This window comes from Galleria mellonella, unplaced genomic scaffold, assembly GCF_026898425.1.
Source record: "Galleria mellonella isolate WM207_F2 unplaced genomic scaffold, CSIRO_AGI_GalMel_v1 utg150, whole genome shotgun sequence".
NCBI classification, from domain to species: Eukaryota; Metazoa; Arthropoda; class Insecta; order Lepidoptera; family Pyralidae; genus Galleria; species Galleria mellonella.
Window position 1 is genome coordinate 1253907 of NW_026442002.1, and position 16537 is coordinate 1270443.

The 16537-nt window shown below is 37.3% G+C and overlaps 1 protein-coding gene across 1 annotated transcript; it reads right to left on the reverse strand.

The window, feature by feature from the left end:
• Positions 1-471: 471 nt before the first annotated feature.
• LOC113514166 (E3 ubiquitin-protein ligase RNF220) lies at positions 472-15113 on the reverse strand. Its single transcript, XM_052892095.1, has 8 exons — positions 14517-15113; positions 12197-12403; positions 10497-10625; positions 9206-9277; positions 7637-7771; positions 6618-6683; positions 5668-5742; positions 472-4394 (listed from the first exon to the last, which is right to left on the reverse strand). The coding sequence occupies exons 1-8, from the start codon at positions 14880-14882 to the stop codon at positions 4302-4304; spliced, it is 1143 nt and encodes a 380-aa protein (XP_052748055.1). The 5' UTR covers positions 14883-15113; the 3' UTR covers positions 472-4301.
• Positions 15114-16537: the final 1424 nt, after the last annotated feature.

Genomic DNA, 16537 nt, shown 5'->3' on the forward strand with positions numbered 1-16537 from the left:
ATTTTATTTTTTAAACAACTTAGAATGGCAAACAAGCTGACGGCCCACCTGATGTAAAGTGGTAACCGTCGCCTATAGACATGAGCAGTATCATGGACATAACAGAGTATACTGTTTCGCCCATGATACCCCCCCATGCGTTGCCATTCCTGAGGACTCGGGTGTTATTCCTCTGTGCCATGTAAATTCACTGCAATATCCCAACCCTTTTGTTAGTATAATACTTTCTTTAAAATAGAAATAAAGTTATTGACAATCGGCCATCTTACATCGATACAAAGATTGGTCGTATTCATAGTGTGGTGAGATGATACTCACCAACGTTTATTATATACATCAACTTTTATAATACAATTGAACTTAAAAAAACAAGCAGACAAACTAACATTTATATATATATATATATATATATATATATATATATATATATATATATATATATATATATATATATATATATATATATATATATATATATATATATATATATATATATCACGACGCTTGGTCACGGCACTCGCTCGCAAGATGCGCAGGCGCTTTGTGATTGTCGGCTGCGCGCGCATACCGCGCACGGGCCAGCGACCAGAGAGTGTTTTGTTAACTTGGACAATTTAAAAATTTATTTGTTTTATTGTAAAATAATTATTGATTAAATATATTTACAAGTTGAACTCTACAATAGATACAACAAGGGTATGCTTGGGCAGAATCAAGGATGACGATGATGGAACAAGGGCCAACTCTATGGGAGCTCGGCGACTTCAGCACCCACGAGAGGCAGTCAGCGGAGCACTCGTGACTTTAGACATCATAATATGACTATTTTATTTATTTAAACTTTAATGCACAGTGAAATTCTATGTACATATGGCGGACTTAACACCGGACGGTGTTCTCTACCAATCGACCATTGGGCGAACAGAGAAATAAGTTGGCGGTGCATTTTTGAATACAGAAATAATGTAATCCTAGTTCAATTATATTGAATTGTTGAGGTCGCGTTCGCTTGTCCAGCAAGCATACAGTCTTTTAGTTGAAATGATATACCTAGCTATATTATTTATAATTACTCCTCTCCATCCAAAGGTTAGCTGCAAGAGATCGCTCTTAGCGATAAGGCCGCCCATTGTTTTCTCATTGTGATTATTTCTTGTAATTGTTTATATCTATACTTATAATAAATCTGTAGAGAGGTCAATTCTGTACATGAAATATATTTGCAAAATAACTATCAGCGGGTGATTAGTGATCGATACTGATGCCAAAAATGCAATCAGGAAAATTTTTGTCTGTCTGTCTGTCTGTCTGTATGTTCGTTATAGAAACAAAAACTAGTCGACGGATTTTAACGAAACTTGGTACAATTATTCTTCATACTCCTGGGCAGGTTATAGTATACTAATCACGCTACGATCAATAGGAGCAGAGCGGTGAACGGAAATGTTGGGGAAACGGGAGAAGTTACTCCATTTTTAAGCTTCCGTCGCGTGTGCAGCATTAATGGTCACTTTTTAAAATGTAAAAATGTCCACCCGTGCGACGCCGGGACGGGCCGCTAGTCAATAATAAGTTTACTATTGTAATCTTATGGAGGGAACAATAAGAAGTATCTAGACAGACATCTAGTTAACAAAAAAGCATGAGCACCCAATTGTTCTTGAAGTCGGCGCCCCCGGTTGGAAAGTAACATTTTAACTTGAAAAATATGTATAATGCGTATCAGACAGTAGGCGTGTCTAATATCAGGATCGTTGAACCATTTCGATATCGCCCATACCAGTTACATTTCTCCATTCGTTTCAGTCGAGTGCTTACTTATATATTGGACAATCGATGTTTAACATATATTTTATTAGGTCAATATACATATATTGTTACTTCAATATATAAATATTTCTATATCCCTTTCAGAGCCAAGATTTTTTTTCTTTCATATTAAATATATTTTCGTGTTGTGGAGCCAAGCCATCTTGCCGGCGCGCACGAGACTACTGCACCACCTAACCGCTAAAACGATTTCTTATTGGCCGGTTTAGAATCTCGCTATCACGTTATTTCAGCTTCGCGCGTAAAAATGAATTGCGCGCGGTTTTGGAATTTTTTAAAGTTACAACTCGCGCCCGTATCGTTCAGGTCTGAAAGGGATATATCACCCATATCTATTAGTCAGTTCGGAAATCGTCACACTTTTTTTTTCCATTAACATCTAATATATCTTGTTTTTCATCATTATATGAAATAAATAATCAACATTCCATTCATAGATACAGTGAACGGTCACTTAAATTTTTTGAAGTCATCTAACTTCAAAAAATTTAAACGAGAGAAGAGGAGTCTATGCAAAATATACTCCACGCGTAATAAAAACAAAAAAAAAAAAGAAAATTCTTTCTTAATTCAATAATAAACAGTTAATTACAAAATTACCGCCTCTTTATTTTTATTTTTTTTAGTACGTTTGTTCCGTTTTAGAACAGGCTAAGGTCGGAGACCATGCTGCCTCCGCCTCTTTATAACAGGCCATAGACAAGTGTCAAACGAATCTGTCAATACATTTTTTTTTTATATTGGCAAAGGGCTGTTGCCTATTATGCCAGTAACAAACAGGACCCGAAATGGGATATTAAAAAGGAACGGAACGGTAGGTAGAGGAACTACCAAATGATAAATGGTGCTGTCTCATGTTATTTCATGCATTATTAACGTTCACACAGCCATTATCTGTACACTGCTGAAGTTAGACTGCCATAGAGAACGGTCTTGAGTCACCTGCATCCACTGACTGCCTGCAACGCATTTGAGGTCGTCCCTCCATCTAGTGCAAGTCCGTCCTACACTGCGCTTGCCCTTACGGGATCGCCAGGCAAAAAACTTCCTTCCCCATCAGTTGTCTGTTCTTCGAGCTATATGACCAGCCCCATAGTTGGGGCTAGTTAGTAGTTTTAGCCCCATTAAAACAGTTGTTTGGCCAGCCCATTGCCACTTCAGCATGCTCATCCTTTGGACTATCTCATGCATGAAGCAGTGAAAACGTACCTATCGACAGATTCATCTGTCACTTGGCTAGAGAGGCTGGACTGATTTTGCGAGAACTCTGCTTCCATTCGATAATCCTATTAATTATAATATTAACTCAGACTTGAAATAGTTATTGGCTCATTGAGCAATTACTTATATATAATTAATAAATTGAAAGCTAGAGACAGAAAACGGGAGATGTTAGGTTTGCCCCTTATTTTGACACCATAACAAATATATATATGTATACATATGTATATATATATATATATATATTCATAGTCGTAGAATACTGACGGATCTGACAAAGATTGAATATACATATCCGTCAGTATTCTATAACTATGACGATATATATATATATATATATATATATATATATATTTGGTATGATGGCAATATATATATAAACTATACAAAATTATATATTACTTTTCAACTTTGTATACGTTAAAAGTGTTTATCTTTTCTTTTTTTTACAATATTTTTTTTTAAATCATCCAAATATTACTGTTTTATTATTATTGATTAAAATCTATCATTTTTAGTCTCTACCTTTCAAAATATAACTCTAAAGAGTTCTATTCAAGTAATTCCGATACGAATAGTGCCTTGAAACCAATAAATTAGACTCAGAACTAAAGTATACGAGAGATAATACTTAGGAATTACAGAATTTTTTATCTTTTATTTAAGGCCTGATACAAAAAAAAATATGTATGGGACAGTTTATGGCCGTAAAAAATAAATATGGGTGTAACAGAGAGGGAAATGGCAGATTGTAGTAAAAGGGACTAGTAGCCCCATTGCCAGCAATATCTCCTGTCAGACCGCAGTCGCCTAGAAACCATCGTGGTAAATTCTAGGTAAATTTGTCACAAGGGGTCCTGACTCTACCCTCACCTATCAACCCTCACTGGGGGAAAAGGGATTGTTAGTGATGGAGTCTAACGAGTCCACTGCTAGCAATATAGGGGGTATATATATACATATATATAAACATATAATCAAGCCATTATCTACACGGTTCCCTCTGGAACCCATTGTGTTTAAGTCTTTATGAATTCGTCACAATGAGTCAACTGACCTCCCCCACCAGCGTATACTAATAGCGCAGGCGGGGTCACCAACTTTGCCAATAAACAGGATTGTCATTAGAAGACAATGCCAAAACGACGCGAGTCGACATTTATTAGTTTCAATTTTCTACATATTTTGGTATTTTCTTTGCCGTATCATCATACCTTAGCATATATATATATATATACATATATATATAATTACATATATATTCTTCTGAGATGGTCGGTAGTAGTGATCGCGTTGCATTGTGGACAAATTTTCTTAGCCCTTAAAGATTGCAACCAGCAAACCTGCAACAAAAAAAAAATATTCTTTATTGAACTATAGTCTCAATTAATAATTCTCAGTAAGCGGGGGGGGGGGGGGGGGAAGGGATTGTTAGTAATGGAGACTGAGAATCCCATTGCTAGCAATATACACAACCAGGTCGACCTCCTCGCTGTTCCCCCTGGAAACTATCATGGTTAATTCCTGATGAATTCATCAAGCCCAAGCAAACGACTTTTGTACAAAGTCTCTCTCTGGTGCTTATACTGTATTTACCATTAAATACTTCTAATGTAATAACCTGTATTCAAGCAAATAAAGTTCTCATTGATTCATACAGATATTTATTTTTCACTAGCGTTTACCCGCGTCTCCGTTCGCGTGACCGGGATATTTTCACTGACCGAGTTTGAACCGACCGAGAGTGAACAGCAGTCTACAACCTTCTCCATCTACCACTAGTTGCCACGCTTGGCAGGCGAATTGGCAACCGTATTCAGACTTTAGAGATGTTTTAATAGGCACGTTGCTGCCTATCCCTCGATCTCCCTTAGTCCCCTCTTACGACACCCACGGGAAAGGAAGGGATGGCACATTCTACGCCGGGACATACAACTAAGCACATAAAATAGTGAAAATCTGAACATGTGACTTATTAGCCAGACAGATAGATACTCTTGTTTCCTCCAAAATATTACAATAGTAAACTTATTATAAATATAAACAATTACAAGAAATAATCACAATGAGAAAACAATGGGCGACCTTATCGCTAAGAGCGATCTCTTGCAAGCAACCTTTGGATGGAGAGGAGTAATTATAAACAGTTTGGTGGGAGGCACGATGAAAAATTTTGTTAGTTCTAGATATGGGAGATGTAGTACATATAATAATATAAAAATTATTCACCTTCATTCATTTAATCTAATCTATATCTAATAATTTAATTTTTTTTTATCCAAATTATTATCAATTTTTTTTAATGATTATACAAGTATTATTTTCAAATAATGTGTTTTTCTGAAAAAATGTTTTATTAACATCTGACGATTATTATTGACAATGTTGCTGTAATTTTCAATAGTATTTGTTTGTTTAATTTTGTTTATATTTGTTTAATTTTGTTTAATTTTAGTATTGTCTAATTTTGTGTTTCGTTTACTTGTATTTTATTTTGTGCAAATTCTAGCGGCTACCAAATTACTGTTTAAGTATATAATTATGTATTATTTTAGCTGTTTGTTTGCCTTAAACAATAAATAAATAAATAATCTCGTTGAGTAAATATCAAGTTACCTCACAGTATACATGCCAGCACTGTATGGAGACCGCGGGCGACGTGTACCCTCCGAGACATATCAAACACTTCGCCTGGAACAAATTTATTTTTAATTATTTATTTAAATACTTTCTTCCTCCATTTACTTTTAATATAGATTTTTTTTTTATTGGATGAAAATGGTACGGTAACCTCGCCTGCGCTAACGGGATACGCTGGCGGAGCACCAGTGAAGGGTGATAGATGAGAATGAAAACAGGCCAGAAGTAGCCCATCATGATTAATTCATCAGGAATTAACCATGATAGTTTCCAGGGGGAACCGCGAGGAGGTCGACCTGGTTGGGTATATTGCTAGCAATGGGATTCTCAGTCTCCATTACTAACAATCCCTTTCCCCCTAATATAGATATTAGGTTATAACAAAAATGCACACAGGCTTGAAGGGATTTCTTTCAGTTAACCTTGAGAACACGAAAAGATAAAGTATCTAACAGAGCCTGTATGTATATATGGTGCAATGATAAAATCATCATCATAACAGCCTTGAACTGTCCACTGCTCAACATGAGCCTCCAACTTTGCCAGTGGTCGCCACGCTTGGCATACGAGTTGGCAACCGCAGTTAGGTAGAGATATTTTAAGAAGCGTCCATCGAATAGAACCCAATAAGGACCAAATTAAAAGTACTCGTAACCGGCGAGCGTGTATGAAAAGATTGATACATGTGGAGGAAGCGAAAGAGGTCTGTTTGAATCGAAGCATTTGGCGTTCCATTGTTTCTGGTAGGCAGTAATGGGAGACAGGCGTGACAGATATATATGTAATAAAAAAATATATTTTATTTGAAATTTACCTTCTCAAGTATTTATATGCTTTTTTTAACGTCCTGAATATGGAAAGAAATAGTGACATATGCTCTAAATATATTACAAAACAAAATGATACCAAAAGAACTAAACTCTCACCTCAGAGGATCCATTTTGTTTCTTCTCCAACTCTTGTATTCTTAATTTTAAAGCTTGTATTCTAGTCTGGAATTAAAAACGGAATATGAGTTTAACTAAAAAAAAAAAAAAAAATATGAAAGTAATTAGTTAATTTTAAACGTTGACAATAAAGAAACAGGTATGTAGGCATTCTTTACTTGCTAAGGTCTTTTCTTTTTATTTACTTAAGACCAGTTTTAATATATATTTACATGCATATATATTATATCTATGATATATTATTGCAAATTCCAGCACTGATAATCACAATTTGGGTATATATATATATATATATATATATATATATATATATATATATATATATATATATATATATATATATATATATATATATATATATATATATATATATATATATTTAAAATATGATATTAAATGAAGGCGAATGTAATGGACAGAGAAAGACTCCGTTTTCCGCGCTTAGCCTCTCATTTGGGCCGTTGTGCGTATGAGTCGTGGCTAGTACAGCCAATGTATGGACACACACAATGCATTTATATTTCTATTAAGAAATTTTAATTAAAAAATTTCGCGACTGACTCTTGGCCACGACTGAGTATCAGTGTTTCGCTCTTTCGAGGGCAAAGCAATAAACTGAGTTGTGACCATTTTGCGTTACTATGGGCACACGCATAAAAAACAAGGAAATTGTTGTTTTATATATTTTGTTTTTTTTTTGTTTTGTGCTTTTTTTATTTTCATTCTTTTACCTCTTTTACTGTGTATTATGTGTATGTTTGTATTGTAATTTGTGTGTTGTAAGTAATGTAAATAAATTATCTATCTATCTACCTAATTTCATGGAGTGAACCAATCTGTAAATATATCCCTTTAGACAAAAAAAAAAAAGAATTTTAAATCACTTTAAAACTGGCAGTTATAATGTAGCAAACATAAAAGAAAATACAAGCAAATTCTCAATTTTTGAAGACTCTATTTTTGAAGTCGGTTGAAGAGGAAAAAGTAATGCAGTTTACCTCGGCGCTCGCTTCCACTAGACCATTCGGTTTGTGTGTTACCAGCTCATTATTTTCTTGTCGCTCCACTGTATCCGTAGAGTTTTCTTCTGTCTGCCCGTCGGTCTGATTGTTTTCCGATGGTTCTATTTCAGCCTGAAAAAGAATCAAGTTTACATTGTTTTTTAATGGAGTTTATAGTTCAGACGTTATGGACTCAGACACTGAGGTGGCCACAGCTTACCAAGCTCCCCCTCCCCCCCACCTCTAAATAATCCTACGTCCATTTGGCTGTACTAGCCACGACTCATACGTACAATGACCTAATAATGGAAGAGTTAAATTTACATTTAAAAGGCCGGCAGCACACCTGCAATGTCGCTGGTGTTGTGGGTGATCATGGGCGGCGGTAGTCACTTACCATCAGGTGAACCGCATGCTCGTTTGCTGCTGTTATTAAAAAAAAAAAGCCAATGCCCTATGCTATGATGTTGTTGTTTTAAAATTCGTCCATAATGGACAGGCAAGGGGGAAAAGGGATTGTTAGTAATGGAAACTGAGAATCCCATTGCTAGCAATATACCCAACCACGTCGACCTCCTCGCGGTTTCCCCTGGACACTATCATGGTTAATTCCTGATGAATTCATCATGATGGGCTAACTGGCCTGTTTTCATTCTCATCTATCACCCTTCGCTGGTGCTCCGCCAGCGTATCCCGTTAGCGCAGGCGGGGTTACCATAACATTTTCACCCATCAAAAAAAAAATGACAGGCAAAGAGAATGGCCCAATACAGCCTAGTCATATGTATCAATTCTTTATAAATGGGTAGAAAACTATTTCACACTTATTTTATATTAATCTTCATTAGTGTTTTTTTATGGATGACAACGGAATGATAACCCCACCTGTGTTATCGGTATACGCTGGCGGGGCACCAGTGAGGAATATTATCCCTCACAGGTGAGGATGAAAAGACAAGTCAGTTAGTCCATCATAAATTCCACAAGAATTAACCATGATGGTTTCCAAAGGGAAATGCGTGGAGGTCGACCCAACAGAGTATATTATTAGCAATGGGGCTGTTAGACCCCATTGTTAACATTTTTTTTCGCTCCACCTCTTCGTTGGTGTTGAAACTACCACGCGTCAGAATTCTTCGTGAATACAATTCTTCTCATATGAAGTAGTCTCCATTTTAAGTTTCCCTTCAGAGGGATTAGAGGGATACTTTGTACAAGTCATTTGCTTGAGTATCTCTGTCCCATTCGTGTTTCTACCGTGAAGCAGTTGTGTTTGCATGTCTGTGTTTCGGTTCGAAGGGATGGGATATGGCAGTAAATTTTCGGGGTACAGAAGAATAACATCTGAGTCCTCAGGAATGGCAATGCATGGGAGGTATCATGGGCGAAACAGTATACTCTGTTATGTCCATGGTACTGCTCATGTCTATAGGCGACGGTTACCACTTTCCATCAGGTGGGCCGTCAGCTTGTTTGCCATTCTAAGTTGATTAAAAAAACTCTTCATTCTATGCTATGAGTACTGAAGCCTCAACAAAGATTAGAAATGAAAAAAAAAATACTCACATTAGGGTCTATCCTGGACGGCGAGTACTGAGGTGGTCCATACAGCTCCGTGTCTTCATCGCCGTCCACCACCTGGTGAACAATATCAATATGAACATTTTTTTTCTTCTTTTTTTTTTATATATACAGACAAAATCACGCAGATTGAGCTAGCCCCATAGTAAGTTCGAGACTTGTGTTATGGGATACTAACTCAACGATACTATATTTATAATAGATACATACATAGATAAACATCCAAGACCCAGGGCAATCAGGAAAAGATCGTTTTCCATCATAACCTGGCCGGGGATCGAACCCGGGACATTGAGAAACATTTATGGGCATCGAACACATATTTATCTGTAAACAAACCAGTGTCTGTTGGAGGAAAAGGGATTATTAGTAATGGGACTAGAGGCCCAATTGCTAACAATATACCTTTATCAGGTAGACCTCCAAGCAATCCCCCCTGGAACCATCTTGACTGTTTCTTATTGGTATTGCAGGCGTTCATAGGCTACGGTAACCGCTTACCATCAGGTGGACCGTATGCTTGTTTTTGCCACATCAGTGGTATAAAAAAAATTCATCACTATGGGCCAACTGACCTGTTTCATCCTCACCTATCATCCTTCACTGGTGCCCCGCCGGTGTATACCGATAGCGCGGGTGGGGTTACCATTCCATTATCACTCACAAAAAAATAAATAAGAGAGGATAGGATATTGGTAGTAATGAGGATATTAGCTTGCTCGTCACTTCCCCCCAATCATGCAGCATTGGTCGGCAGCACACCTGCAATGTTGAGGGATGGAATAAACTCATCTACAGCGGTGGCAGACAACAGACAAGACTCATTATGGGTGCCCTAACTGGACATATGCCAATAAGGCGTATACTACACAAGATGGGTGTATCTTCGGACACACTGTGCAGACTGTGCGGGGAGAAATCGGAATCCATGGAACACTTGATGTGCAACTGCGATTCATTGGCAAGTATGCGTATGAGTCTACTGGGAACGGCTTATCCAGAGCCAGGGGACTGCAGATATGTTAAACCGCGGGATATCGTTAGGGTAACACATAGGATCTATGAAATGATGGTATAAGGCAGGGGGAAGCACAACAGATCCGTATGGGTCTACGTGCATCGACTTAGCTGACCCCATATGCGAAAAATAAGATAAGATACACCTGCAATGCCGTTGGTGTTGTGGGTGATCATGAGCGGCGGTAGTCACTTACCACCAGGTGAGCCGTATGCTCGTTTGCCCCCTGTGTGGTAAAAAAAAAGTGGCGGCGGTTACCAGCGCGCAGTCGCTGGAGGCGGCCCGCGGGCGGGCGGCGGGCCGCGGCTGCAGCGCCGCCGCGCGCACGCGCCACTCGCCGCACCACTGGTACTCCGCGCCGAAGCTGCCTCCGCTCGGCTCGTCGTTCTGCACACAACGGGCAACTGTTACTAGGGGGAGCATCGCTAGCAATCTTCCTAATCAGGTCCACCTCCACGCGGTTCCCCCTGGAAACCATCGTGGTTACTTCTCGTGTAATCCTTCATGATGGGCTGACTGACATGCTTTCATCCTCACCCATCACCTCCACTGGACACCATCACTGGTGTCCCGTCAGCATATCCGTTTTCTTAATGGGTGATAATGGTATGGTACCCCTGTCTGCGCTATTGGTATACACTGGCGGGGCACCAGTGATAGATGACTGATGAAGATGAAAGTAGGTCAGTTAGCCCATCCTGACGAATTAAACTAGAATTAGTCACGATGGTTTCCAAGGGGAACAACGTGGAGGTCGACCTGACAGGGTATGTTGCTCGTAATAGGGCTATTTGACCCCATTACTAACAATCCCTTTCCCCCAGCATATACCGTTAGCGCAGGCAGGGTTACTATTTCATTATTACCCATTTAAAAAAAAACTGTTAGTAGATTCTATTTTCATCAGCTACTAAGTGTATTTGAATGAAATTTGATACATGGATAAGCTATATCCTAGTTTACCATATCTACAAATTAAATTTTCAAATAAATTTTTACAAGCACAATTGCCAATTGTTGCTGTGCTTGGCAAGCAGGTTGGCAATCATAATTAAGTTTTAGTGATGTTTTAAGAGGGACGCTGCTGTCCATACCACAACTATTAAATTTCTATAGTCACCTCTTACGACACCCACGGAAAAGGAAGGGGTGGCCAGTTCTGAAACAGGACCATAAGGCAAGTTTGGATATAGCAGCAAAATTTCAGTGTAGGAATAGTAATGTATAAGGGATATCATGAATGTCACATCCTGTTAGAGGGAGTTAGTTGTTACATTACATTGTTAGTAATGTGGAGTACCATTACTAACAATGTAATGTAACAATTTTACCAGAGGGAGACTATGTACAAAAGTCGATTGCTTGGGTACCTCTGTCCCATTCGTGTTTCTACCGTGAAGCAGTTGTGTTTGCATGGCTGTGTTTCTGTTTGAAGGGTGGGATATGGTGTGAATTTACTGGGTACAGAGGAATAACACCTGAGTCCTCAGGAAAAGCAACACATGGGGGGTATCATGGGCGGAACAGTATACTCTGTTATGTTCACAGTACTGCTCATGTCTATAGGCGACGGTTACCATTTTCCATCAGGTGGCCCGTCAGCTTGTTTGCCATTCTAAGTTGTATAAAAAAAAATACCAGTCCCATTGCTTGCAATATACCCTGTGAGGTTGTTATCCACGTACCCCTAGGTAGGGGGGTACCACTTGAAAAACAGTATGCTGAATTCTGGGTGTATTCATCAATGAATTAACTGACTTGCCTTTTTCATCCTCATGTATCATCTCTCACTGGTTCCCTGCCAGTGTATACTGTTAGCGTAAATGGGGTTCACCATTCTATTATCATCTATTAAAAAAAAAAAAGTATATTCTGTTATATCCATGGTACTGCCCGACGTTTACAGTGTACAGGCGACAGTTAGCAATTTCCATCCAATGGAGCGTCAGCCCGATTACCTCGACGTCGATGCTCTCGTCCTCGGAGCTGGTGTCGGGCACGTGCTCGTCCAGCACGGCGCCGGTGCGCTGCAGGCAGCGCAGCGCGTGGCGCTGCAGGCGCGCCGTGGGCAGCGTGGCGCCGCACACCGGGCACTCGCCCTGCGCCGGCGGCGGCGTCCCGCGCCGCCGCGCCCGCAGCCGCCGCAGACGGTTCAAGTGGACCCGCTGTCGAATACGTACAAATTACAAAGCCTCTGCAATACACTATTATAGGATAAGGATTGTCCATAATAGTAATATTCTATTAATCTCATTCCCATTGCCCTGTGGTCCAGCATTAAATGGGCCACCCATTCCTTTTCCCTGGGTGTCTTAATTATAAATTTTATACACTTTTTATTACACAAATAATAGATTTGCTTCACAAAAGTTTTTTGCTATGCAAAGAAAAACAGGAGCTACAATTGTTGCAACAGTAAAATGTTTCCATTAATACAGGCTTAAACACTATTCCAATTACACTATAACTTTAGTAATGGCAACATTATTACATAACACAGCCGCAGAAAAAAAAACAAACAAATTGAGACCCTTCTTCTTCTGAAAGTTATTTTAAAATAAAGTTTTATTTTCTCACCAGTTATATCTATGATCAGTCAAAAATTATAAGCAGATATGTTGTTTGTGGATAATAACAAAATTGTATCCTCATCAGTGACACCACCTAGTTAGGAATGAGACTAAGGACCCTATTGCTAGGAATATTTCCAACCAGGTCGACCTCCCCATGGCTCCCCCTGGAAACCATAGTGTTGAATTCCATGTTTATTCATCATGATGGCCTAACTGACCTGTCTTGTCATTCTCACCTATCATCATTCACTGGTGCCCCACCAGCATATACCGCTAGTGCAGACGGGTTAGCACTCTATTATATGGAGGAAAGGGATTTTAGTAATGGGGTCTAACTGGCCCATTGCCAGCAATAGACCCTATCAGGTCGACCTCCACATGGTTCCTCCTGGAAACCATCATGGTTAATTCTAGTGGAATGCATCATGATGAGCTAACTGACCTGCTTTCAGACTTATCTATCATCCCTCGCTGGTGCACCGCCAGCATATACGGATAGTGTTGGCGGGGTTACCATGCCATTGTCACCCAATAAAAAAAAACCACTCTATTATCATCCATTAAAAAAAAATCTATTCATACAGATTTTTTTAGGCTCTTATACTATACAATATACAATACAAGAATTATCTATGTACTATTTAACCTATAAATCTTACGGCAAAGTAGTTGTATATATATGTTTAATGTTTATATTTATTAATGTTATTTTATTCTATTTTGTTCTTTCTAGTATATGTAATTGGTTTGTATTTATTAGTTGTAATTTTGTTTTAATTATTATCATGAATATTATAAATAGTGCCCTCTCCCCCCCCCCCCTTTTATATATATATTTTTGGTGCCACTGAAAACCAGCTGTATGTTCACCTAGGACATACATTAAAGCTGAGTGGAGCCATTTCAGTGCATTTTTGGATGTAAAAATTATTATTTTATGTTTATTTTTAATTATGGTAAATTAAGTTTAATTATATGTACATTTTATTTGCTCATTTTTTTTCTCGTTTGTTGTTTATATTGTATTTTTTACATTGCACTGAATAAAATGTTTTTCTTTCTTTCTTATTATATAAAAGTAATTAGTCAAGTAAAGCAAGAGATATGACAAATCTAAAAGTGTACTAAGTATTTTTTTTAATTAGTCCTAAACTGTTGTACCACTAACAATTAAAAAAGTATTCAATTATATATTTATTTAATTATATATGATAAATAAACAATTACCATAATATTTACTAGTGGCTAAACCAATTATTATAATTTACAAAGACCTTTACATAATTACTTATTACATAACATTTAAAATCAATCTTTTGTTATATTTATACACACTTTTTTGTATTAATTAAAGAGTAAGACATAAAAATATAACTTATATAAGAAAAAAAAAACAACTAGTAATGTTATTACTCAAGAAATTTTGAAAAAATATATAACTAGTTTGAAAACTAAAGAAATAACAACAATTTTGTATTCCCTCCATTTCCAACACAATTTGTAAAAAATGTTGGCATACTTTTATTGAAAACAAAAAAAAAAAAATCATAACATCAATAAACAACAACTGTAAATGAAAACTTTGTATTAATTTTTGTTATATAATTACTTTAGGATATTTTATTTTTGAAATGACTAAATTCATTACAGACATGGACAAAAAAACTGTTTACTAATTGTTCTAAATTTGAAAAACACAGTGTACCTGATATACATCGCTGCCGGTACCACCAGAGACGTCAACTTCTGGTTCTTCTACATCTGTCATGCTAGTACTGGATCCAGCCACAGCGTGGCTTGTATTCGGCGAGGAATTACTATGCTTCCTCTTAGAACTGCCGCTAGACAATTTCTGTAGTTTCTCCACTTCTAAAGCCAAGTGGGAATCAAGTTCCCCGTACCGGATAGTACATGAACATACCGGACAATTGGGCAATTCACTAACTTTCTTACGATTTCTAACGCCTATCAATATTCTATCATCGTAAAAATTTGAATAACTACCACTAGCACCATCGTTCACCGAATTCGAACATCCCTCCATATTATTAAACATCAAAATTGGTAACATTTCACAAAACTACTGTTTATTGTCCATAAATAAATCTAAAAACATCGTCACTTTTATTAAAGGAAACACGGATTTAATAGTAGTAACAGGATAAAGACACTTCTATTGTGGTTTTACAACTCATTTTGCAGTTATTTCTTGTTTCATTTAGGGTAATTAGAGTGGTATAATAATCACAAAACAATAACAAACAGACGCGACTCCGACAGAAATCACATACCAATTTTTTCATTAATTTTTTAATGACATATGTCAATTTATGTGACAGTTTATGTTTATCGTTGCAATGAGTTTTGTTTATGCTTTCAGATTAGAAAGACAAATTTCTAATTTATTGTAATGTGTAAATAATGTAACTCTAAAATAAATTTTAGGTATATTATTTTACTAATATGAAATGATATTGCTGGAAATGTTTAACACTATTCTATTGATATGACATATTACTTTGTAAAAATAAAACGCAATAATTTAAAAAAAAAACGACCACCATGTATTTATTTAGGTAGTATCTCTAATATATACGATCTGGGGGAAAGCGATTCTTAATAATGGGATCTAACAACCCCAATACTAGGAATATACCTTATCAGATCAAACCTTCACAATGTTCCCCTTGGAAACCATCGTGGTTAATTCTTATTGAATTTGCCATAATCGGCTAACTGACCTGCCTTTCATGCTCACCTCTCATCCCTCACTGATGCCACACATAGCGTATGCTAATGTTTTCCAATTTTATCCATAAAGAAATATATACAATCTATCTATCATAAATAATTATTTGAGGTTATATTTCAGTTGGAAGGGTCGGATGTGGCATTAAAAAGATAGGGTACGGAGAAATCACACCACAAGCCACAGGAATGAAAAAGATAAGGGTCGTTTTAAGTATCATAGAGTATTTTGTAGTATCGACAGTCCATAGTGTTATTCATGTACAGACATTAATAACACTATGGATAACGTCACTTATAGAGGTGACTTTTTTTTATACAACTTAGAATGGCAAACAAGCTGACGGCCCACCTGATGGAAAGTGATAACCGTCGCCTATAGACATGAGCAGTACCGTGGACATAACAGAGTATACTGTTTCGCCCGTAATACGGGGGTATGCGTTGCCATTCTTGAGGACTCAGGTGTTATGGCTCTGTACCCTGTAAATTCACGCCATATCCCATTCTTCAAATCGAAACACAGTCATGCAAACACAACTGCTTCACGGTAGAAAGACGAATGGGACAGAGGTGGCCAAGCAATCGACTTTTGTACAAAGTCTCCCTCTGGTAACCTCTGTTGAACATCAGCAGACTGGCATGTGGTCGGAACGATTATTCTTTTTCATTAATTAAATGAAATTAATTACCATTAATTTTAAATAAACAATCGGAACGAACTGCGATGAAAAATTTACAAGTAAATAGTACCTACATACCTTCTTGTTATTTTTATAAAAGCATGTAGGTACAGCGGCTCTACCATGAAATGAAATTCCGAAATTTCGGACACAATTGCGTGTTTTTGTTTATACCAAAATCGGACCAATAAATAGAGTTTAACATTTCGATCGTCATACATCCTATCATAAAAGTCCAAAGGAACAATGTTTTAACATTTTTAATATTTCCAAACGGCATGTATTATGTAATTTT